The sequence below is a fragment of the Kogia breviceps genome, chromosome 19 (genome assembly GCF_026419965.1).
Source record: "Kogia breviceps isolate mKogBre1 chromosome 19, mKogBre1 haplotype 1, whole genome shotgun sequence".
NCBI lineage: Eukaryota > Metazoa > Chordata > Mammalia > Artiodactyla > Physeteridae > Kogia > Kogia breviceps.
In genome coordinates, this window is record NC_081328.1 from 41,831,833 (window position 1) to 41,856,773 (window position 24,941).

The 24,941-nt window shown below is 53.5% G+C and overlaps 1 protein-coding gene across 4 annotated transcripts in view; it reads left to right on the forward strand.

Annotated features, from left to right (window-relative positions):
* The first annotated feature begins 256 nt into the window (after nt 1–256).
* Nucleotides 257–24,941, forward strand: part of CRHR1 (corticotropin releasing hormone receptor 1) — a 52,547-nt gene continuing 27,862 nt past the window's right edge. Inside the window, exons 1-2 of one of the 4 annotated variants that reach the window (XM_059048775.2) lie at nt 257–547; nt 23,661–23,748. In XM_059048775.2, the coding sequence (XP_058904758.1) occupies nt 515–547; nt 23,661–23,748 (121 nt within the window). In that variant the 5' untranslated portion in view covers nt 257–514. The remainder of the gene's footprint in view (nt 548–23,660; nt 23,749–24,941) is intronic. The other 3 variants (XM_067021023.1, XM_067021024.1, XM_067021025.1) reach the window with 3 other exon arrangements.

Genomic DNA, 24,941 nt, shown 5'->3' on the forward strand with positions numbered 1-24,941 from the left:
GCCCAGCCGACTGCCGCAAACCCGGGCTCGGGGAAAAGGGGGTCAGCGCCGCGAGGGCGCGGAGAGCCGGCCCCGGCAAGGAGAGGGGACAGAGGAGGCGGGGCGGGGGAGGGAGCAGAGGGGCGAGGCGCGGAGGAGGGACCGGAGGGGAGGGGAGAGGAGAGGAGAGGAGCTGAGGGGACGCCCAGGCGAAGGGGCGGGGAGCCGAGGCGACTAGCGGCGCGGACCGCGGGGGAGGCGGCGGGGGCTGGGCGGGCTCCCGGCGGGCGAGAGGCAGCTGCGGGCCGGGCTGAGTCAGAAAGCGGCGGCCGGACTCGCCCGGGAAGGGGAGAGCGAGAGCCCGGCGGGCCGGGCTGCGGGGCCGGGGAGCCCGGAGCCGGGCGCCTCCGCCACTCGCGGCGCCACAGGAGCCTGGCCGCCCACGCACGCAGCCCGAGCCCTCACCCGCCGGCCGGCCCCTCTGGGATGTCCGAGGGACCCAGGCATCCAGGACGGTGACCGAGCGAGCCCGAGGATGGGACGGCGCCTGCAGCTCCGGCTCGTCAAGGTAAGAGCGAGCCGGTCAGCACTCGAGCTCTGCGGGCCCGCAGCTCCGGGCGCACAGGGCTAGGTGGGCTATGGGTGTGATGCGGAAGACTGTGTGTCGCTGACCAGAACTGTGCCCAGGTCCGGGGGCGGCCGGGGTTTGAGGAGCAGCCCAACTCCCTGTCTCTGGACCTTTGGAGCCGGCATTGGGCGGGGTGCGGGGGCGGGACGACACTGGTGAAAAAAGAAATCTTTGTGGCGAAGCTGCCGGGATGTTGGCGGAGGTGGGCGTGGGGTTGGGGGGTGTCAGCCCCCCCGGGTAGCCAGCTCTGTGAGGGGAATCGCTGTAGGCTGTGGGAATCGAAGCAGGGTTCCCCCTCCCACCCTCCCGGGTAGACTGGGGTCCCGAGACAGGAGGCTCGGCAGAGGGGTTCCCCATCCACCCCCAAACCGTCTCATCAGGTCCCCCACTCCGCACGACTCCGCCCTGTTCCTGGGAGCTCCTTCCTGCCCCTGCAAGTCCGGGGAGATAAATGTCCCGGGTGCCTGCGAGCCCTGGATCAATATCGCAATCTCCGGGGAGCAGACCGAGCATCCGGCGGTAGTTACCGTTCCTCCTCCGCCGCCTGCCCGCCCGCAGGAGCACGACGCTGGCTCCCCGAGCCTTTGCACTCGCGGGTCGGTCCCCGCGCCCGCTCGTTCCTGCCCGGGCTCTGGCGACGCGATTCCTGCGTCCGGAGTTTAGGACGTGCGCCAGACCGCACGTCCAGCGTCTGTCCGCTGAAGTTCTGGGGCGGCGGGGGCTGCCCCGGGGCCCGGGGAAGGGCTGGGGCGTCGACACCCGGGCCCGCCGCTAGTGACAGCTGCCACTTCCTGGTGCCGGGCGATTCCCAAAGCGGTTCGGCTTGCGGGGTGTAGGCAAGGAGGCGGCAGCGGAGGGAGGGGTGGGTGGGCCTCGGCGCCGCCGCGGGGGAGCCCAGCGCGACTCTTGCCTGAGGATCCGGACTCCGCAGGGTCAGTGGGGACCGCCAGAGCACAGATACCAGCTTGACTGGATTCAGCGCTTTTACACGCTATTTACTTCAAAAGAACTGAATGGATTGGGGGGAGGGGTGCGGATTGACTGAATTTCATTTTTCCATCAGTTATTAAACCAACTGTACGTATATCAGCACACAAAGTGGTTTGAGTTAAACCACCAAGATTTAAAAATGCAACTGCTGCCGGCTCATCAGTTGAGACATTACTAGTTACCGAGGCTTTCTCCATTCTCTCCCTCCCTCTCCCGAATATATATAAGTTGGTTTATAAAAATGACTAAGGGTTGGTCTGATTGAACCCATATCCCCTCCCCCACTCCTTAACTGAGGACTGGGGGTGAACCCAGAGATTATTTTCTGGGTGATGAAGGAGACCCGGGGAAGGAGAGAGGAGGAAAAACATCCAGAGAGCTTGACTAGATGGCACTGAGTGGGAATATTTTCCGAAAGGCTGGAGTGTAGCAAACCTGGGTCTAAATTCACAAATCAGTTAGACCAAATTCAGCGTTTTAAATGGATGCAAAGGATTGAACTGTAGGCTTTTGGTTTTGAGTTTACGTGGTAATAGGTAAATGTTCTTTCTCTGGCCTTTCTTAGAATCATGTGCAAACTTCTGCTTAGAATTATGATGCTCTTCTAAAAGGAAAAAAAAAAAATTTCTGTTGTTGTTGTGTGTGTGTTTCCTGCTAGGTGGTGAGATGTGTGCCCTTTATGTCTTGCCTAATGAACTCAGTAGGTGCTCGGTAAATGCATACTGAGTGAGTGAGAGGCAGTGAATGAATGGGCAGCTAATGTGGTTTCAATTAAACAATTGCTTTTTCTTTTATTTATGTGGCATATACAACTTGTTGGGTAGTGTTCTACCTGCTTTGCAAATATGAAGTCATTTAGTCCTCATAACAGTCCTGGGAAGTAGGAATTATTACTGAGGCACAGAGAGGCTAAGGAACTTGTTCCTTACTTGTTCCTCACTGATACAGCCAGTCAGTGGTGGAGCCAGAATTCAGACTCAGGTACTGTGGCTCAAAGGCTTTGTTTTGTTCGCTTTTGTCAGAAAATCTTTTAAGCCACTAAAATCTCATCCTAGACTTCTGCCAGATGAGAGAGAGCGCAGGTGGTTTCGTTGGTATCAGAGGCTGAATCTAGGTGGGGTTCATCCAAAATCTGGCGCTGAAAGGATCCACTCTGGGGCCCTTACCATGGGCCTCACACTGTACTGGTTACAGAGAACTGGGGGAGAGTGTGAGTGTGTGTGAATGTGTATGAGTGAGAGTGTGTGTGTGCATGGGAGGGTGGTTGCGTATGTCAGTGAGGGGGAGACGATGTGTGTGTGAGTGTGTGTGTGGATGCCGCCAAGGAGACGGGTGAAATATTGTCTCTGCCCTCACGGGAGGGCCACCTACCCACCAGCCACAGCTCGTCGCAGGGAGACCCAAGTGTGGCTCAGAATGGTGGGTTCGGCTGAGCGCGAGGAGTGGAGAAGGCAAGTCCTGGTGGGCTATTAAAGGAAAGTGAGTTCTGCAGAGAGAGCTGGTTTTACTGCTTTTGTCATAAAAGCAATCTAGCAGTATTACACAAAGATTGAAAACCAGAGGGGGAAATTATTACACCCTCGCCCTCCTGACACAGCTATTGTTGCCATTTAAAAAATAATCCCTGCAGGCCTTTTTTTCAAGTGCAGGTATGGGCACAGCTGTGGCCACTGGGAACGCCCCCTCACTTACTGTCACAACCCAAGTCTGTCCCATGTTATTCCGGAGCCTCCAGAGGGAGATCGTCAACATCTGCATATTCCCTGTGAGGGGATGCTCTTTTGCCACGTCTATATCTTGTGCACATTTGGGCCATTTCCAAACTGCTTCTCTGACAAATGATATGGAGCCGGGTTTTGAGGGGGGCATGGGCAGGAGGGCAAACAAGGGCAAAAAAGTGAGCCATGGGGAGTGGGGACTATTGGCATAGCCACAGCCCAGGGGCAAAGTAGGAGGGAGGGCCGACAGCCAGGCCAAGCCGTCAGGATTTGATATGTCCAGCCCTGGGAAGGGGCAGGACTTGGGTCCGTCCAGTTCTTAAGGAGGGCATAGATTTGTGGAAAAGCAGGACACAGACCAAGGGCCACTGAGGACGAGCTCAAGTGGAAAATCCATTTCTCACCCTCTCTAACATTTGCATCCTCGGAGAGCATCAGCAGCCAGTGGTGTTCAGCTGCACAGAAGAAGGGGTTTGAAGGGTCGAAGGTGCCCCTTGGCGACACCCCCAAGTGCCCGTGGTGCTTACAAGCCCATGGGCCTGAGCCCCGGACATGATGTGACCTAGAAGGAAGGCGTTAGGTATAGGGCTGATCATTTTAGAAGCTATTGGAGTGGAAAGACCATCAACCTGCGAGTTGGCAAACCTGACATCAGTCACAGCTATGCCTCTAATTAGCTGTGTGACTTCAGGTAGGTTACCTTCCCTCTCTGAGCCACCGTTTCTCCGTAAACAGGGGTATTTGACTAGATTCTCTTTTACCTTTCACGTCTCTGTGCAAGATCTGTTTCCAAAAACACTCCTTAGGGCCACAACCTCATATGAGAAGAATGGGGTGCAGCAGATTCAATTCACAGCTCTGCCCCTTCCCAGCTGCAGGACCTCAATACTTGGACCCAAGTACCCTCTCTGAGCTTGAGTGTTCCCAGCTATGAAATGGAGGCAATACCTAACTCGAAAGGTTGAGGTAAGGATGCAGTGAGTTAATACACACACAAAGTGCCTGGAACAGCACCTGGCACAGAGTTTGCTTTCAGAAAAAGTTGCAAGGTGCCTGCTCTTCAGAGAAAATGAGATAATGCAGGAAAAAACAGCTAGGAAAAGCTCTTGGACATTCAACATGTAGCATTTTTGCATCTCTCACCCGTCATAGAACTGAGCCTAATAATCAACTGCATGTAATAAGCGTTTCACAAATGTTTGTTGGCTGGCTGGCTGGTGTTATTGCTGCTTCCTTCAGTTTAGTATTGCATGATCAGAGTGGACCCGTTGCTGTTTCCAGGAGGTGCAGCTGTCATGTCCAAACAGACTGAGAGATGCCAAAACCATCCTGGCAGAAAAGCCACCTCTGATGCAGAAAAGACTGTAACTGCCCCCCTGAGGCCCACTATGGTTATGTTAAAAAGAAAAGAAAAGAAAGCAACAAAGAGTCCATGTAGCACCTGGTGATTTGGAGAATCCATTGAGAGTGGGGCCTTGGCTGGTCTGGAGGAGAGCAGGTTGTTAGCAGGTGACCTGGGGCCTTTCTTGTTTCCTCCTCAGTGAAAGGAGAGGGTGGGGTGATCTCTCCCAGTTCTGACTGTACCTAAGCATTCGTGGCATCAACAGAAGGAAGAGTGAGCCCATTTTGGAGCTAAGGCCAAGTCTTAGCTGCAGTTTTATATTCAATGAATGAATTTGTTAATTACAAATGACTCCTGTCTACTTAGATCCTCCGGGGGCCCCTGTCAGCAGAGTCCCTTGGAAATAACATCATCAAGTCCTTTTTAAATGCTTGTCTTCCGACTTGTCGCTCTTGGCCAGCCAGTCCTCACTCCACCCAATGCGGCAATCAGCGTCTTCTTGTGTGGATGGGAACATCAGGTGAAGCAGATGTGGGCTTGAAACCTGACTCTGCTAGGAAGCTAGGTTATCACTTGGAACCTCAGTTTCTTCATCTGTTTTTTAAAAAAAGAGGAAAAATAGTATCTACTTTATGGGATAATCATAATGACTTCATGAGATATCAAGTGTGAAATTAAGCACAACTGCGCATTGTCTGGCACACGGTAAGTGCTTAATAAATATTAACTATAGTAGTCACTTAATAAATCTTTACTGAATTGTATCAATCCAAGGAAGAACAGCAAAAGGAGGAGTGGTGAGGGAAAGGGGGGTGGAGGAAGGAGTACTTAGCAATGTAGAATCTCCTCCTGCCCCAGGGTCCTTTTCGTAGACCCTGGGGAGAAGGGATGGGGCAACCTGCCATCAGCCAAGCTCAAAGGGCAAAGGACAGAGGTGCCTGCTGTTGGCCCTCTGAACATCTCTGACGTGTGAAAACATTTGGCATTAAAAGTAGAGATGTGGAGACTTCCCTGGTGGTGTAGTGGATAAGAATGCACCTGCCAATACGGGGGACACAGGTTCGATCCCTGGTCCGGGAAGATCCCACATGCCACGGAGCGACTAAGCCCGTGCGCCACAACTCCCGAGCCTGCGCTCTAGAGCCCGCGAGCCACAACTACTGAGCCCGCGTGCCACAACTACTGAAACCCGCACGCCCAGAGCCCGCGCTCCGCAACGAGAAGCCTGCGCACCACAACAAAGAGTAGCCCCTGCTCACCACATACAACTAGAGAAAGCCCGCACGCAGCAACGAAGACCCAATGCAGCCAAAAATAAATAAAATGAAATCTTTTTTTCAAAAAAAGTAGAGACGTGTAAGGAGGATAATACAAAATGATTAAGTCACTGACACAAACAATTATTTTAAAACAACTAACTGGATTCCATTAAGCAACAGATTATTAACCATTTGTTTTCAGAGTAGTTGGCGTCAACTTCAACAAAACTGAGAAGCTAGAAGGCAGGAGGGGAGGAAGGGAAGGAGGAAGATTTGGGGAATATGGACATGCACTTCCTTTTCTGTGAAATGGGTGTGCTGAGATGCAGTTCTGGGAGATGGGTCCCATGTACACAGAACCCCCGACTCAATGCTTTAGCCGAATGTGTTTTTTGGCAACTCTCCACCTGGGAGCCATGAATGCATTTCAGGGACAGATAAAGATATTTGTGGGTGCTCTTTCTTCCCTATCAAATCAAGCAATATCACAATCCCTCCCCTGGCCCCGCTGGTCCCCAGGGAGCAGCCCCAGTGAGGTGCTTAGAGATGAGGTTTGTGGGGTGCACACCTGCCCCCCCTTCACCTGTCAATCTGTTCCCATCCTCCAGCCAATCTGGCCGGGAGCCAGGACGCCTAGGTCAAAGCCCAGGACAGAAACTGGCCAGACTGGTCCAGCTGCTTCTGTGCCTGAAGAACCAGGGAGACGGGGGTTTGTTCTAGGCTGACCCACTACAATTTGGAGCCCACCCATAGCGAGTTTTAAGAGGTAGTGAGGCTACCCGGAGACACAGTGGGAGACTTAGTTGAACCTTTCAGCGCTGGGAGATCAGGCCTTTGGGACAAAGTATTGCTCAGTACTCCTGGCAGGTGCGCGGAGCCGAAGAGCTGGAGGGCAGGCTGCCCAGGGTGATGGGCAAGCGATGGCTGCGACATTTCCACTTACAACAGGGTTTCTCCTGCTTTCATCCGTGTCTCCCCAGCCTCCTTGGCAGGATGTGTGGAGGGCTCCGTGATTTCCAGAGCTACCAGCTGTTCCTGGAGCAGCCCCGACACTGTGCGGACAGAGCTGGGTGGGATAGGGAGGGATGACCAGGGATGAGGGGCTGGGCTGTGTAGGCTGGAGATGGAAACCAGGCCCAGGAGGGCTTTGGCTACCCTGGGGAAGGGTCGAGGGAAAGCCCCGGGCTGTCTAAGGGGCAGAAGGCCCCCCTGCACTGAGGGCCCCGACCCCACAGACAGAAGCAAAGGCCCAGCTGGGTGCCCATGGGCCTGCTCAGGATAGATGATTTTATTATTATATAAGATATGGACATGTAGAAAGACAGAAAGAAACCAAAGGTGATGCAGAGATGGAGACCACTGGCTAAAGTTGGCATGAGAGAGAGATGAGGACAGAAGGGCCTGGAGGAAAGTGAAGGGAGGAGGGTGGGAGGGAGAGAGAAAAAAAGGGAGAGAGAAAGGTGTGATACCAAGAAAAAGACCTGTGTGTCTTTTTTGGCTGTTCTTGCTTAGTACTTTCTCTTTAGCAGCTAAGTGAACATGTGCCTCTGGTTCTTTTTTTTTTTTTTTTTTTTTAACATCTTTATTTGAGTATAACTGTTTTACAATAGTGTGTTACTTTCTCCTTTACAACAAAGTGAATCAGTTATACATATACATATGTTCCCATAACTCTTCCCTCTTGTGTCACCCTCCCTCCCACCCTCCCTATCCCACCCCTCTAGGTGGTCACAAAGCACAGAGGTGAACTCCCTGTGCTATGCTGCAGCTTCCCATTAGCTATCTAATTTACATTTGGTAGTGTGTATATGTCCCTGCCACTCTCTCACATCGGCACAGCTTACCCTTCCCCCTCCCCATATCCTCAAGTCCATGCTCTAGTAAGTCTGTGTTTTATTCCCATCCTACCACTAATCTCTGTGCCTCTGGTTCTGAGGCCAGAGACGGCCTTTACCGGAAAGGCCCCTCTCCATTGCTTTTTTTTGTTTTTTTGGCTGCGTTGGGTCTTGGTTGCTGCCTTCTCTAGTTGCGGCGAGTGGAGGCTACCCTCCGTTGTGGTGTGTGGGCTTCTCCTTGCGGTGGCTTCTCTTGTTGCGGAGCTCAGGCTCTAGGCGCACGGGCTTCAGTAGTTGCAGCGCATGGACTCAGTATGTGTGACTCACGGGCTCTAGAGCGCAGGCTCAGTAGTTTTGGCGCACGGGCTTCGTTGCTCCGCGACATGTGGGATCTTCCTGGACCAGGGCTCGAACCCGTGTCCCCTGCATTGGCAGGTGGATTCTTAACCACCGCACCACCAGGGAAGTCCCATCCCCCCTCTCCATTTCTTACAAGAATTCCTCCCACTCTCCCTAATCTGCTGCCAGGAGCCTTCCTTAGCCATCAGGGTCAACAGAGCCCAGGAGAGCAGGGATGCTCTGAGGCATGCAGTATGGAGGCTGCGGATGCCTGCCCACGGGAAGGAGCCCCCTCAAGCCCCACACCCTCCAGCGCCCCCAGGGCTGGGCTCTTCCAACCCAGTCAGAAGGAACAAAGCCTGTTGCCTTTGAGGTTCTGCCTGGCCCCCAGTGTGCAGTCTGTCTCTTTCTTTCTTACACACACACACACACACACACACACACACACACACACACACACACACACATGCTGAGAACCTCAGGGAGTCCTCTGCAGTGTTTCTAATAGCATCCCCCCACTTGCTACCCACTCAGAGGCTGCTGCACAGTCAGACCGATGAGACAGGTGGGCAGCTCCCTCCTGCCGGGGCCAGGGCCTGAGGACTGACTCCCAGAGTAGCAGCGGGGCCCCCAGGGCCCTGGGGTCAGTAGTGGGGGTGGATGGCAGGTTGGAGAGCCTCCATGACCACGCCCCAGGCCACACGTGCCTGGCTGGGAGCCCAAGAGGCTAGTCCTTGGAGGGACGCCTGTGTCCTGGGCTTGGTCTGAGCCCCTGCCTGTCCCCCTCCTCCTGCTCTTTCCCTCCACTTCGCCCAGCTTCTCTGGCTATTCACCGAGCAGCCTCTGTGCCCACACACGCGACCCCATGGAGTCCTCCTGTCCCACTCTAGGGGTGAAAAAACCAGATGTTCCCCGCATCTCTCCATCGGCTCTTCTGGCCCTCTGCCCCAGCCCTCCTTCCTACCTCCACAGAATACTCATTTCTGCCTGCTGCCTGCCTTTGGCCATAGTGTTCCTCCTTCTAGGGCTTCTGCTCCCCCAGTCTCTCTACATCAATCCTGTCTAATAGGTGGACCAAATTCTCCCTGAACCATCACTACCCTCTCCTCCAGGAAGCCCTCCAGTCTAAGTCCATCTCTCACTGGTCGTTCCTTTGCTTCTCCTCCTCCCCCTCATGTGAGCCTCTGGCTCACGGTGGAGCCTGGGCTCTCCAACAACAGGGGACCCTGCAGCTCTTTGGTCTGTCCCCCTACAGGATGCTCAAAACATTTACCAGCCAGACCCCGCATGGACCTCTGGTCACTCTCACCTAACCCAAGCCCTTGTCCCACCATAGATTCTGAGCTCTGCCGGGTCAGGAGGATCCCCTTAAAAATGAAAACATAAACAGGACTGTGTCCCAAGCGCCTAACCCAGTAAGTACTCCAAGCTCCGTAGGCACACAGTAGATGCTGAATTCAATGGAGGGCATCTCCCTGCTGAACATTTATCTCTGTGTGTGGAGGTGCTATGGCGACAGGAGACATGGTAATGACAAGCTAGACAGACAGATTCCCCCGGCTCTGCAAGTGGATTTATGACTCATTGGCTTATCGAGTGCTACGCTGTTGGCGCCATTTAGTAACATTTAGCGATTCCAGTCCTGCCCCACGTTCCATCCCTGGTCCCCGTAGCACTGGAGGCATTTGTCCACGTGTAAAAGCAAGGGCAGCATTTTGTTTCATGAGGGGTTCGGGCAGGGCTGTTAGGAGACATTGCCAGAAGCAGGTTTGGAGCTGGGCTGAAGACAGAGATGCAAGAACTTTCTCAGAACCTGGGGTCCGCAGAGAGCAGGTCCAGGGCACTTTAGTCCCCAGGCAGGGGCTGGGGAGGAGGCTTGGTGGCAGCCTGGGGCTCCCTCCCTGCCGCTGTCCTGGTTCTGCTAATTACGAGGCAGGAATAGCCAGACAAGGCAGAGGTAGGCAGAGGACACTGGTGGAAGGGAATGGCTCCCTCCATGGGATCTTGTCTCTCAGTCTACATCCCTACCCTCTAGCTCCCTAAGGGTGGGTGTGGGGCAGACTTTGGTGTCTTCCTCTCCAGATTGCTGGGCCCCAGTGACCTCACAGTGAACACCACTGCCAGACTGTGAAACTCCAGGCCAATGCAGTGGCACATGTACATCCCTGAGAAGCAGAGCGTCCCCGAGGGAGGAGCACTGTGCCTAGAGCTGAGGAAGCAGGAGGCCTGGGATTGGGGCCGGCTCCGCCACTTCCTGGCTGGGTGACCTTGGGCAAGTCACACAACCTCTCTGGGCTTGGTCTTCCTCTGGACCATGATGGAGAATAAAGAAGGAAATGCCTGTGTGCTGAGGGGCCTGTCCCCCCTGAAGCTCAATGAGTGGGACCTGCTGCTTTCCCTGGTGAGGTCCCTCCCCCAGCCTCCACTCTGTCCCCCACGCCCCCGACTCCTCCCCTTGACACTGAGCCCAACTGGTACTCAAGACCCTCTTCCTCCATGGGGCCTTCCCTGATGAGCCGGCCGTCGTGTGCTCTCCTCCAGCTAAAGCAGGGCTTCTCCAACTAGCTGTAGGGAAGGCCCACGTGGGTCAGGTCTTTCCAATCCTTGGCATGGGGTCCTGTTGTGCATGACGACGATGCAGCCTGCATCACATGACTCTTCTGGAGAGCTGGACAACATCTGAAGTGGTCTACACCCTGTTCAATGAGATCACAGCAAAGACAACTTCGAATCAACGTTTCCAGGCGCTCACTCTCAGTAACGAACAGTCTGCAGTCCCGCACAGTCCCCACCACCTTTCAGCAGCGCTAATCTAAACCCCTCCTTTGGAGCCAGGATTCATAGCTCAGAATCTCTGGTTCACTTTTCAAGGGAGTCTGGCTGCCGGCCAGCCCTGTACCTGCGCGCCTCCTGCTGTAAGACTCGGTGCTGTAGCAGCTGGGCTGGGCTGCCGGAAGCAGGAAAAACCCCTGTCCAGGAGGGTGGAAACCTTCGGTTTATTCAGAGCCCTTACCACCTGGCAGGCAGGTTGTGGATGGGCCCCTTCCCCCGCTTCGTTCTCACTCATCAACCCGCACCTTATCACCCACCGAGGTCGGGGCAGGGGTCGGGGAGACACAGGACAGTCACAGAGCTCTGGTGAGACACGGGAAGCCCTTCCTCTGTGATGGGCTCATCCCAAGGCTCACAGGACTCAGCCCCACGCTGGTTCCTAGCCCTCGTCCCTGGGCTCACCCAAGATGAGGGAGCACGACGTCTCCAGGGTCAGCTCTGCCTTCTGCCTCCGAGGAGCTTGCCCAGGGGGGCGAGCTGGGCAAGCCCCGGTTGCTGGCTCCAGGAAAAGGCTGCGTACGTGCCCTCCCTGTGCTGCTTGACCCCAGCGTTGGCTGTACCCACAGGTGGCCACCTTCCCGCTTCGCCTGCATCTCCTGTGCACACCCCCCAGGAGGAGGCCTGGGGACTCCAGGACAGCAGTGAGGGGAAGGACCTCCCGTCTCCCCAGATGGCCAGGAGGGGTCATTCCCAGCAGTCTCCTGCCTTTGGGCTGAGGCTAGGAGGTGGGGGAATGAGGGGTCCAAGGCCACAGGGTGAGATCAGGGCCTCTTCCTGTCCTGCCGGCTCCTCTCTCTTGTCCTCTCATTCTTTCCAGCATTCTCCTTCCCACCACCATCTTCCTCCCACACTCCCAACTTCCATGACGGGCAGGCAAGTGAGTGTTTTCAGAGCTGGGAAGGAGCTGCAAAGCCCTCCAGCCCAGGGTTTCCCCCGCTCAGCAGCGTTGACGTTTGGGACCAGGTAATTCCTTGCTGTGGGGCTGCCCTGTGCACCTGAGGGTGCTGAGCTGTATCCCTGGTCTCTAGCCACAGAATGCCAGTAGCTCCTCCTGGCTGTGGCAACCAAAAATGTCCCCAGATGTTGCCTCGTGTCCCGTGGGGGACAAAATTGCCCCCAGCTGAGAACTACTGGGCTAGTGCAGTTCCCCTCAATTCTGGTGACACTTCAGAATCACTTGGAGAACATTAAAAAGATAGAGAGACTCCCAAGTCTCCCCTCAGGCCTGCCAAGCCCAGATCTCTGAGGTGGAGCCTGAGAAGCAGAATTTTCTGTCTCTTGGCTGCCAGGCATTGTCTGAAACTTCTGATTTTGTCTAATTCACTTCTTTTACAGACAAAGAAACAGGCAGGGCCATCTCCCAGCTTATGGATGATTATATGGTTATTCCTAGTCTCTGCCCTGAATCTCCCCCCTCGCTGGGGTTGGGTGGTCCAGCGGCCCCCTCTAAACCACCCTCATGGCCTTGGAAGGCAGTCACTTCTCCGGGAAAAACAGCCTCAAAACCTTTCGCAGTTTTCTAACAGAAATTAATTTCCAGCTGTCAGATGATTTCACTCTGCCTTCCCGACCCTCTTCACATCCCTTTTAAAATGCAGCTTCTTAAAGGACGTCACTTTGCTGCTGACACTGAAATCCTCCTCGCTTTACACTTGTCAGAGAGCTGGCTGAGCGGAGAGCACAGCTGATAGTGGCACCTGCGTGGCTGGTGTCTCCGTGCTGTCCCCAACACCTCGGCTCTGTCTCTCCTCCGATAGCAGATGCCTCTCCCATCCCCTCAGGGACCAGTTCCCAGTGTCTGGGAGAAGCTCACAGCTCATGGCTGAGCAGTTCCTAGGGTCAGGGGCTGGATCAGTGCCCCAGTCGGGCTCCATTCCCTTGCGAGAACCAAACTCCACCCTTCCTGAGCGCCCCACTGACAGGGCCCCACTGGTGTCTGCCCCCCATTTCCCACTGCCAGCTTTCGGGGAGCCAGGCTGTGGCCCGGAGCTAGAGGTCAAAAGGCAAAGTAAACCTGTTCCTCCTCCTTTGGAGGATCCATGCGGTGGTGGGGCCTAAGAAGGGAGGCCGGACAGGCAGGGAAACAGGCTGACCTGCCCAGGGGTACCACCCCAGGATTGGAGCATCTGTATGGTGGGTAGATAGTAAAGGCTCCAATTCTTGGGGTTGAGAAGGATTAAATGAGAAAAATCACAGGGTCTGGCACTGTGCAAGTCTTCAGTCAAAGCTGGAATTTAGAAGAAGAAAGGAAGGAAGGAAGGAGAGAGGGAGGGAAGAAGGGAGGAAGGAAAAAGAAAGGAAGGGAAGGGAAAGGAAGGGGAGGAGGAGGAAAAAATGGAGGCTAGGGAAGACTGAGACAGGTGGAGAGCTTAAGACCTGGAGAGAGAGGAAGTTAAGTAGGAGGGACACCCGGAGAAGGCACGAGCTATGAGAAAATGTTAATGAGTGAATCGAGAAAATGTTAATGAGTGAATCGAGAGCGAATCATATCAAGAGGAGGAGAGAAAGAATGTGCGAGCAGCAGAAAAGGAGGCTTGAGGGCTTCCCTGGTGGCGCAGTGGTTGAGAATCCAGCTGCCGATGCAGGGGACACGGGTTCGCGTCCCGGTCCGGGAAGATCCCACATGCCGCGGAGCAGCTGGGCCCGTGAGCCATGGCCGCTGAGCCTGCGCGTCCGGAGCCTGTGCTCGGCAGCGGGAGAGGCCACAACAGTGAGAGGCCCGCGTACCGCAAAAAAAAAAAAAGAAGGCTAGACCAGGATGGGAGGTCAGCCGGTGCTCCGGGGCACTGCCCGCTGCCCGCCATCTCCCTTCCCTGCTCTCAGCAAATCTGCATCAGCGACGGTGATGCAAACTACTTTCGCAGGTGTCTGCTGGCTCCTGGGAATAGAGTGGTGGTGGAAAGTGGGTGTGCACACCCTGGGTGGACAGGCAGGAGAGAAAGGCCAAGTCAGGAAGGAAGCAACTTATACATAGTCGAGTAATACTAATCGCTATCGTTGGTTAACGGCTTACCGCGTGTTTGGACCTGTGCTGTTTGAAACGCACCGTATTGTTGAATTTCTCCAAAAGTTTTAGAATATAAATACTTCATCCCTATTAGCGCCATTTACAGATGGGGAAACTGAGGCTCAGGGATGTTAAGTGATTTACCCAAGGTCACACGGGTAGGAGGGGGCAAATAAAAGATTCCAATGTGGATCTCTGGCCTCAAAGTTAAAGGTCTGAATTTCTACTCTCCTGTAAAACCTGGAGTCAGAGAATATTCAAACCTGGAAAGGAGTGTAGGCAACGCTGCCCTCCTCATTTCACAGATGAGGAAACTGAGGCGGGGCGGGGGGGAAGGGAAGGAGACTTGTCCATGGTCACAGAGCAAGTCTGCCAGATTCGGAACAGGAGCACAGCCCTGCACTTTCCACCCCAAAACACTTTTTCCTTCAGCACAGCCTCCTGGAGTCCAAGGTGGAGATCATGCAGGAAGGAAGACCAAGAGCAAAAGAGAGCTCCTGGTGGGTAGGAGGAAAAGATGCAGGAAAACGGGGAACCGGAAGTGAACCTGTCACAATGTCCAGGTGGGACCCCATGGTCAGAGGGGCCAGAAAATGAAAACCCATCCATTAATTCACTCTGTCAGTCAATCATTTATTCATTCAACAAACATGTATGGGGGCCCACTCTGTGCCAGGCCCCACTTAGGGCACAGAATTAGCCAAACACAGACCCTGCCCTCAGGGAGCTTATAACCAACTGGACAGCATATCTGGGACCCTTGGAGGGGAATGTGTGAACTCCAGAGCTGGGATGTCTGTCTCAGGTCCTCACTGCCCTTAGGGTGGGTGAAGCAGGTTTCAGCTCTGCTGTGGGGCCTCGTTGTGGGAGCGGAGGAGTGAAGTAGCAGCGAAGGAGGCAGGGTGCCTCCTGAGCCCAGGGCCCCAGGGAGAAGACCTGAAGGAGGGAGCCCCCGGTGTGCCCCACTCCCTGAAATGTAGGCAGGAGATCTTCCTTCCCATTTTTTCCCTCTCTGCACAACAGCAATTTAAGTTAATTAAGTGGAACAATAAATTCTTTCTCAACTGCCTAGAACAGAATAATCTTTCACTGCTCACCCACTTTGGGGAAAGCACAGGCTCTTTGCTTTGAGGTGGCGACAGGTGGTGACTATATGTCACCTAGAAAGAGGCTGTCCTGGGGCAGGATGGGGAGAAAAGGGTGGTTGGGGGCAGAAGTCCTGGGCAGTCAAGAGGGCTGAGAAAGCATCACCACCCTCTGTCCCAAGTCTGGGTTTACCCTGGCTAGTCTTTAGAGCACCTCTGCGTGGATTAGAAAACGCACCCCCCACCCGAGGGGCCCGGCTCTGCTGATGCACAGCCTGCACTTCTAGCCCCCAGAGACCTCTCCACTTGGCACCTCTGTGCAGGGCAGAAATCGCACAATTGCATGTGGGCTCTGTACCTCCCCTGCATTGTCATTCCGTCACTACAGGTGTATCCCCTGTAGGCACACAGGTTTCAGAAGAGTTGATTGCGCATGTTTTATTTCTGCAAATCAGATCCTTTTTTTTTTTGCGGTACGCGGGCCTCTCACTGTTGTGGCCTCTCCCATCTGGAGCACAGGCTCAGCGGCCATGGCTCACGGGCCCAGCCGCTCAGCGGCATGTGGGATCTTCCCGGACCGGGGCAGGAACCCGTGTACCCTGCATCGGCAGGCGGACTCTCAACCACTGCGCCACCAGGGAAGCCCGATCCTAATTTTTAAATCCAATGGGGAGCCAGCTTTCTAAAGAAATCTTGATTTATGATCCCTCTTCTTTTTCATATTTAGGTTTTTTTCTCTTGGCTTTGCCTAAAACAGGCTATACCTTGAAAACCACATCTCTGATAAAGGCTCACTATCCAAAATATATAAGGAACTCTTACAACTCAGTAGTAAACAAAACCCCAAAAAACAAAAACAAGCCCCACAAATAATCCAATTAAATCTGGGAAATGCAAATAAAAAACACAATAAGATTTCACCTCACATCTGTTAGAATGGTTATTATAAAAAAGCCGAGATAAGTGCCAGGGAGGATGTGGAGAAAAGGGAAACCCTTGTTCACTGTTGGTGAGGATGTAAATTGGTGCAGCCACTGTGGAAAATAGTATGGAGTTTCCTCCAAAAGTTAAAAATAGACTGCCATATGATATAGCAATTCCACTTCTGGGTATGTATCCGAAGGAAATGAGATCATTACCTTGAAGAGATATCTGCCTCCCCATGTCCATGGCAGCATTGTATACAATAGCCAAGAAGTGTCTGTAAATGGATGAATAGATAAAGAAAATGTGGTATATACATGCAATAGAGGTTTTAAAAAATTTTTCATTGGAGTATAGTTGCTTTACAATGTTGTGTTAGTTTCTACTGTGCAGCAAAGTGAATCAGCTATACGTATACATATATGCCCTCTTTTTTTGGGTTTCCTTACCATTTAGGTCACCACAGAGCACTGAGTAGAGTTTGCTGTGCTAAACAGTAGGTTCTCATTGGTTATCTAGTTTATACATAGTATCAATAGTGTATACATGTCAATCCATACAATGGAATATTATCCTGCCATGTGTGACAACATGGATGGACCCTGAGGGCATTATGCTGAGTGAAATAAGTGAGACAGAGAAAGACAAATACCATGTGATCTCACTTATATATGTGGAATCTAAAAAAGTCGAACTCAGAGAAACGGAACAGACTGGTGATCGCCAGGAGGGGAACGGAGGTGTGGGAATGGGTGAAGGTGGTCAAAGGTACAGACTTGCAATTATGAATGAATACATTCTGCCGGTATAATGGACAGCATGGTGACTATAGTTAACGATACTGTGTTATATATTTGAAAGTTACAAACAGAGTAGATCTTAATAGTTCCCAACACACACACGCACACAATTGTAATTACGTGAGATGATGGATGTATTAATTAATCTTATTGTGGAAATCTTTTTGCGAAATATACATATATCGAATCATTATGTTGTGCACCTTAAACTTACACAATGTTATACGTCAATTACATCTCAATAAAGCTGGGAAAGAAAGCCACAGCCCAGAGCAAAGCAGACTCAGAATAGTCAGATATTCGGGTTGTGGAGCCAGGGGAACCCAGGACCCAAGAGGAGTGGGCCTGCCTTCTTCGGCCAGCAGACGGCAGTGTCCACTGGAGGTCTTGCCTCCCAGGGAGGGTTGCAATCTTGGCTTCACTGGGGAGTTGGGGGGCCTCTCTGTGCTCCAAGTCAGGATCTGCCACAGTCTCCTGGGCCAGGGAAGGCAGCCAGGCTCAGGTGCACCCCCAGCTACTGAAGTGCCTCCACTGAGCCAGTGCCTCTGAGGTCTCACTTCCCTTCACTGGGCCTGTTTCCATACCTACAAATGATGAAACTGCCCAGCTACTATGACAAGCTGATGCTCAGGAATCCACCTTGGCACTCCAGGCCTGAAGGATCCATCGCAGCCCGGTGTCTGGGCCCTTCCACAGATGGCCTGTCCAGTCTCCTCAAGCTCAGGACCCTCCCCTTGCCTGGAAAGCCCTCTCTCTCCTTCTCACCGTCTGTGCCCACTCTGTCATTCTCAAACTCACCTCCCCCAGGAAGCCTGCTCACACCATCACCTTGTGCTGAGCCCTCCTGTAATCCCATGGTCCCCCTGTGCTCACCAACACCTTGCCTTGCCTTTGAGAGAGAGAGAGAGAGAGAGAGAGAGTGTGTGTGTGCGCGCGCGCGTCCTTCCCTGCCTCTTCTAAATTCCTTTCTTTTTTTCCAAATCAAGGAGTCCTGGACTCCTTGAATGTAGAATCCCAGTTCAGCAAGGGACTCAGTGAGATCACTTAATCTGGTGGTTTAAAAAAACGAGACAAAAATCAAAACAACTTTCCTTCTAAGCTGAAAAATCCCTTTTCAAAGGAAAGCTTACAGAGAAGGCAGAACAGTCTGACTGAATGAAGGAGAAGGCCCTGGTCCTGCTGCAGCCCCACTCCCGGGGTCTGGAAGGAACACCAGGACCAGCCTGCTCTAGTCCAACCCTCTCGGTAACCAAGGAAGATTCAAGGGCCCAGAGTGACCAAGTTATGATAGTGACCCCATGGGCACTTCTAGAAGACTTTAAATTTCAGAAAGCATCTTCCTCTTCTCCCCCCTCCCCAGGTGACCTGCATCCCTGTGATGCAGGAAAGAAAGATCACATTGCCCAGAGGGGCCAGGTGACCCGCCCAAAGTCACACAGTTAGAAGTAGCAGGATTGGGCTCGGAACTCAGCAGAAGGGGGGGGAATCTTGCTGAAAGATCGCTCGCAAATGCTGCAGCTGTGGTTCTGCCCAAGGCCCAGCTCAGTCTCTGGCTCCTAGGGAAGGTTTTCTTGGGGCCTCTGAGGGCTCTCCCAGGCTGAACATCAGAAATTGTTGCGTAGGGGAGGGAAGGCAGGCCCCCGTCATCTTGCTCCTCATGAATTTGGGGAGGTGAGCGCGGCCCGGGGTGCCTCCAGTGGCCCTTCAGGATTCTTGCTGAAAGGTTAATTACCAAACCATCCCATCAAAGGAAATTGCACTTTTGTGCCTTAAAGACCAAACTGAGCTTCAGCAACATAGTTATTTATGGACTCTAATAAGCATTTTCTGGGTGTGATTAACCTTTATGCCAAAGTCACACTGGGAATTAGGATGGCAGCTTCAATTCTAGCCATGCTGTATGCTAGCCGGGGGGTGGGGACATGTACAACAGCCTGGAGCAGGCAGGCAGCTGTCAGACTCCGGCCCGCCCACCCTGCCCTCTCCATGGCTCCCGCGCCCTTCCCTCTCCTCTGCCCATTGCTTCTTCCCATGCTCTGTCCTGATCTATCCCCCTCCATCCTTCACCCACTTGAAAGACAGACCTGATCGCCTGCTTACTGGGCCCTAGTCTCCACTCAGCTGCTAAAAACAGTTCTGTGACCTTGGGCACCTCAACTGTAAAACCCCTGTAAAATGGGGAGCATGGAACTTGCCCTGTCTGCTTTCGGCAGCACAGTGCCCCTTCCGTGTCAGCGACCCCTGGGTCCTAGGACAGTCAGTTTATGTGATGCTGTGATCGAACCACAGCACGCCCTTGGCCTTCTCAGATTTAACATTCCGGCCTTGGCTCTTTGGCGAGTGGAGAGATTTGCAGCTGAGGTGCGGGTTTTATTTGGGGGCCTCGGGGCTGCCAGGCTGGCACACAGAAGTGAGGATCTACCTCGTGAGTGGGCCTAGCGCCTGCCAGCTTCAGATCCTCAGTCCCATTTTGGTTTTCTCTCCACCTCACGAAGTCCTGAGAGCTTGGTTTGTCAGAAACGGTTCTGAAAGGAGAGCCAGCGGCTAAGGCTGATGACAGAGGGGTCCAAGAAAGTAGCGAGTCTTAGGTCAAAACCGCTTCGGGTTTACTTTGAGAGAGGATGACATGTCCAGTTTGGTGAAGCCCAGGCCTCTGATGGGACCCTACTCACCACATGCTCCAGCCATATTTTTTGGAGTGCTAGACCTGACCACAGAGTGAAGGAAGCTCTTCACCCTCCTCAGGAACATGGTCAGCATTACATGCAACATTCCGCATTTAATTACAGGGTTCCATCCCCTCCCCCGCCTTGTGTGTTTGTAGACACCAGATTAAGAATTCACAGCTTTCGCAGAACACAAACAACATCCTTGAAACTTCAGGGGCCTGTCCCTGCAGTGCACTACTCTCCTGTTGGTGGAGTTGGAAAACTAGTGAAAGTTGAAGAGGAGATCAACGTATGGTGGAAGGAAATACACAGAAAAACTCTAGACTTTTCATGAAACTGTGATTCAGGAATAAGCCAGGAGCCTTGACAAACCCTTCCGCAGAGCCAGAGGTGGCACAGGCCCAGATTCTGGACAGAGCCAACATTTCCTGAGAGGAGAGATTGGTTTGGGAATTTTAAGACACATTTTTCTTTGCATAGTGCAAAACCAGCCCTCTATTGGGAGAAAATGACTTTGTGAACCAGCACATCCAAGGAGAGATAAAGGTCAGGGTTACAGTTAGTCAGCCAAGGATAGGCTTCATCCCGTGGCATTTGCTTTGGATTCATGATGAATCTGGACTCGCCCTGCTCCTCTGTGAACCCCAGGACGTTCAGATGCGAGGCTAAGACCTTCTGGCTGGTATATTTGCCATCTAATTAAAACCCTGGGGTGTAAGTGCATTGTACTGAGGCAATTCCATGCATTGGGACTAGTCTGAGTTCTCTGATTGCCAGGGTCTATCTAGTGCATGTACGGAGGGACCTGGGCACATTGACGGGGGACCGAGTTGCTTTGCCTTGGAGGATGGGTGAAGGTGCTGCCACGGGGAGGGGCTCTGGACCTGGCGTTTGAGGACTGCAGACTTCAGCAGGTGGGCCAGGGTGAGGAGGGGGCAAAAAGTGTGCAGACACCAGCAGGACCCCCCGGGCTGGGGAAGCAGTAAGTAATTCAGCGTGAATAAACGTGGTGTGCTTTCAAGGAGGATGTGAAAGACCGAAACACAAAGCACAGCTTCAGGCTTAGAAAGATAGCGATGGAATGCCAGGCAGCAAGGCTGACATCTTCATGCAGGGTGTTACCAGTTCCTTTAATTTGCCTGCGGCTGAGCTGCCTCTGGGAGCCCCGTTTCCATGCTGTGTGTGTACACGTGTGTCTGTGTTGGGAGGTGGCAGAGGCAGGGGTGGGTGACAAGCCCGGGGTGGGGGGTCTCTAGTCCCCTTCTAGAAGAGGCCTCTGGCCATCCCAGCTGAGCGGCCCTCTCTGGGGACATCTCAGAGTTGGATCCCTGCTGACTGTGCTGAGCCGAGCAGCAGGTCTGTCGGCGAGGACACAGCTCTCTGCTCCGCGTGCAAGAGCCACTGGCGGGCCTGGTGGCTTCCTCCTCTCTCCGCTTCTGCGTTTTGAAGTGGAAAAGGAGGGTAAAGATATTTCGCCATCTCTCTGGGGACAGTGAAGTTTAATTAGTGATTTATAAAGTGTTGGAAGTTCCTTGGGGCCAGAGAGATGAATGGGTTTGTTCTAATCACTCCCGAGTCCCAGGAGCGAGTTAGCTGACCCCAGCACCGTTGGCTGAGGCCAAGCACTGGGCACGGGATGGAGGTAGAGGGCCGCGTGCCGGGGGGCGGGGGGGCTCGGAGCCTGGAGCTTGGCCCAGTAAGAGCAGAAAGACCCCTATGATGTGACAGGAGGAGTGTGCCAGCGAGGGGATAGACAAACCCACTGCAGACTCAGGCACAGCACTGAGGGGACAACGTGGGAGAATCATCAGGGTCAAGGGGGGCTTCCTCCAGGAGGTGTGGGTGGACCAGGTCCTGACCAGGAGTGGGGAGCATTCGATTCCATCTTGGGTGGGAGAGCAGGGAGCAGGGTCTGTCTTTGTCATCAGACGGTGGGAGTGGGCAGGTGGGTGGCACAGGTCGTGAGGGTCTGGGGCGCAGGGTGGGGGCCAATTTGGGAAGAAGGTACGGGAGCAACAAGGCCAGGACTTGGGTGAGGCAAGTGAGGCATTTTTCTCAAGCATGGAATTTAAAGTGCTGCCCCCAAGTGCAGTATCAAGATAAATCATATTTTAATATTATTACTGATTTTTCCTTTTACCCGAGGCTCCAGCACTGTTAGTGATCCTGGCTTTTTGTTTGTTTGTTTGTTTCCTGTACGCGGGCCTCTCACTGATGTGGTCTCTCCCGTTGCGGAGCACAGGCTCCGGACGCGCAGGCTCAGCGGCCATGGCTCACGGGCCCAGCCGCTCCGCGGCATGTGGGATCTTCCCGGACCAGGGCACGAACCCGTGTCCCCTGCATCGGCAGGCGGACTCTAAACCACTGCGCCACCAAGGAAGCCCCTGGCTTTTTTAAAAAAGCTTTTGATATGTTGTTCATCATGGAATTTTTTGCATTAATTTAGAGTTTAAAAAAATATTGCATTAAAATATTATGTATCTTGACTACTAAGTTTTCTGGTGCCCCCCGCTTAAATTTTGCACTGGAGGTGAACGCCTTGGTCTCCTCACCCTAGTCCTGGCCCTGCGAGTGAGGTCTGCAAATGAGGGCTGCGAATTGTGCTGCTCGTGTTGGCCACCACGCTGGCTCTACTCTAAATTAGAAACTTGCTCACCTGGGACTCGGGCAAGTCCCTACTTCTCTCACGAGCTCATTTTCCCCTGTGAAATGGCTAAGGCTGCTTCCAGATCAAAGTGTCCCTGTCTGAAGTTCAGCAGCGAATTTTGCAGCACTGTTTGGAAATGGGCTGGTGCTGAGACACCATGGCAGGTTGGGGGGCGGTGGGGAGGAGAGGAGACGGTCCCGGGGAGGGGACCCCAGGAAGGAAGAGCAGAGGAACAGGGGTGGTGATGTGGAGAGCAGCCTCCCATGAGGTCAGGGAGACAGGGCTCTGCTGGTCCTTGGGCTCTCATGTCCTGACTACTGGAGGGGGCGCTGGTTACAATCCTCCACTACCCCAACCCCCCACATGCTCCTTAGCCCTTCACAAATCAAATCCCAAGGGGAACAATCACCTCGCCTCCAACCCGTGACTAAATAAGAATCACCAAGTTCAAATCAATCAGTGTGACCTATTGAGTGCCTGCTGGAGACCTGAAACACAATGTAATATATTCAGCAAATTAGAATGCAATGAGCAAAACAAAATCCCTCCTGTCTTGGATCAAGCTGTGCTGCTCACAGAGGACTTCTACATACACTGCGTCCTGTAAGCCTGGCGGAGTGGTGGTGGGGTGGCTATTACACCCGTCTTTACAGGTGAGGAAATCGAGGCACAGAGAGGTCAAGTAACCTGCCCATGGCAACACAGTGAAACTGGGGCTGGATGCCAGGTCTCTTTTGACTCTAAATCCACAGGGAAGGTGTTGACCTTAAGGGAGGGGACACAATGATTATGTGCGGGTGTTAGTTGAAGAAGGGGGCAGCCCTCTAAGTGTGAGACCCATGCCATTCCCCCCAAGTGGGCTGAAATTTTGGAATCAGAGTGACACAGAGTCCCCAGGGAGGGTAAGAGGCAAAGATTCTCCCTGGATTAGGGCAGGCATCTTTCCAGACACATTTATCCCTTCACCTCTCTGGGCCTCAGCTTCCTCATCAGGGACAGCCACGCCAGCCAGCCCCACAGAGAATGAAGTACCATCGCGGATATAAAATGACTTGGTAAATGGTGAGGCACAATTTGTAGTGACCAGTAATTAGCTGGACGGGGATGAGGGCCCAGGAGGCAGCTCATTAACCACAGGTCCTGAGCTCCTGCAGCTGGGGAGGGAGGGAGGGAGGCTCACTAATGGGGGTCTTCTGTGAGCCCATGTCGGGGGGGGGGATGCTCGTGGGGGCAGGTGGGAGGGTGTGGGTGTGTCGGGGCACGCCTAGGCCACCCTTGAGACTCCGTGAGGATGGAGGTGGCTTGCTCAGGCAGAGCCTCTCTGGAGGCCCCCAGCCCCCAGGGAGAAAGTTCCCCTCTGTCCTGGGAACCTGGGCTCCTGCTGTCACCTGCCTCCCTTTCAGGCCCCTCAGAGAGCAGGGCAGCCCCAGACCTCATAGGCAGAGAGCACACGGAGGAGGAGGGCAGGGAGGCTGGGCCGGTGGGGGAGGGGTGTGTGTCTGGGATAAGATGGGTAGGAAGGGGACAAGAGGAGGCAGCAGGAAGCTCCAGGCCAGACTACTCACGACACAGTCTAACTGTGTCCCTCACCTCCCTGCGCCCACAGGCCCTTCTCCTCCTGGGGCTGCACTCCATCTCCGCCTCCCTCCAGGACCAGCACTGCAAGAGCTTGTCCCTGGCCGGCAACATCTCTGGTGAGCACCCCCATCTGCCCCCTGCAAGATTCCAGGTCCCCACCGCCCCAACCCCAGGGCTCCCAGAGCCTGCACACAGAGCCATGCCCTGGGGCAGGAACAGCAGAGAGATTTCCCCTCTGGGGCTCCAAGCAATCCATCATCTATCCACGGAGTGCTGTGTTGAGCAGGATCCTGAAGTTGGGTGTAAGTGTGGTGGGAAAGAGAGCTGCAATTAGGTGACAGCATCAGCCAAGGGCACAGAGGAGCTTGGGGCAAGGGTGCCAAGCAGTTATCCTCCCTGCTTTGGGGTGGACAACACGGGAAGTCGCCCCAGCCCTTGCAGCTGTGAGAACCAACAGAGAGCAGGGCTGGGCTGTGACTCAGGCGTCAGTGAGGAAGAAAGGCCGCTGTTTGCTGCTGCTAAAAATGCCTGAAGCATAATATGTAGGGCGCTCTGTGTGGGGCACTGTCCGAGGTATTTGAGATACAGCTCTTCCTTGACTTGCAATGGGGTAACGTCCAGATAAACTTATCATAAATTGAAAATATCGTAAGTCAAAAATTCACTGAATACACCTAACCTACCGATCAGCATAGCGTAGACGAGCCTACTTTGAAATGCTCGGAACACTTATATCAGCTACAGTCGGGCAAAATCATCTAACACAAAGCCTATTTTATAACAGCGTTGAATATCTCTTGTCATTTATTGAAGAGTGTACTGAAAGCGAAAAACGCAATGGTCGTCTGGGTACAGGGCGGCTGTCAGTGTGTCAGCTGTTCAGTCCCACGATCGCGAGGCTGCCACCGCCCAGCATCACGAGAGAGGACTGGGCCACATGTTACTAGCCTGGGAAAAGGTCGAAATTCAAAATCTGAAGTGTGGTTTGTACAGAATGCATATTGCTGTCAAGCCATCGTACAGTCGAAAAATCATTAAAGTCGAACCATCGTTAAGTCGGCGACCATCTGTATATTCACCCAGTTTTTACAACGACCTCCTGAGGCAGGTGCTGTTATCCTCCTTTTACACATAAGGAAACTGAGGCACAGAGCAGAACTGTAAGTGCTGGAGCTGATTTGAGCCCAGGAAGCCTGGTTCCCAGATACATCCTTGACCACCGTGCTCTACCCCTCCTCGATAGAAAATACTGCTTAACTGCAAATATTACTAATACTTGTATAACTTCACCATTGACAAAGTGCTTTTG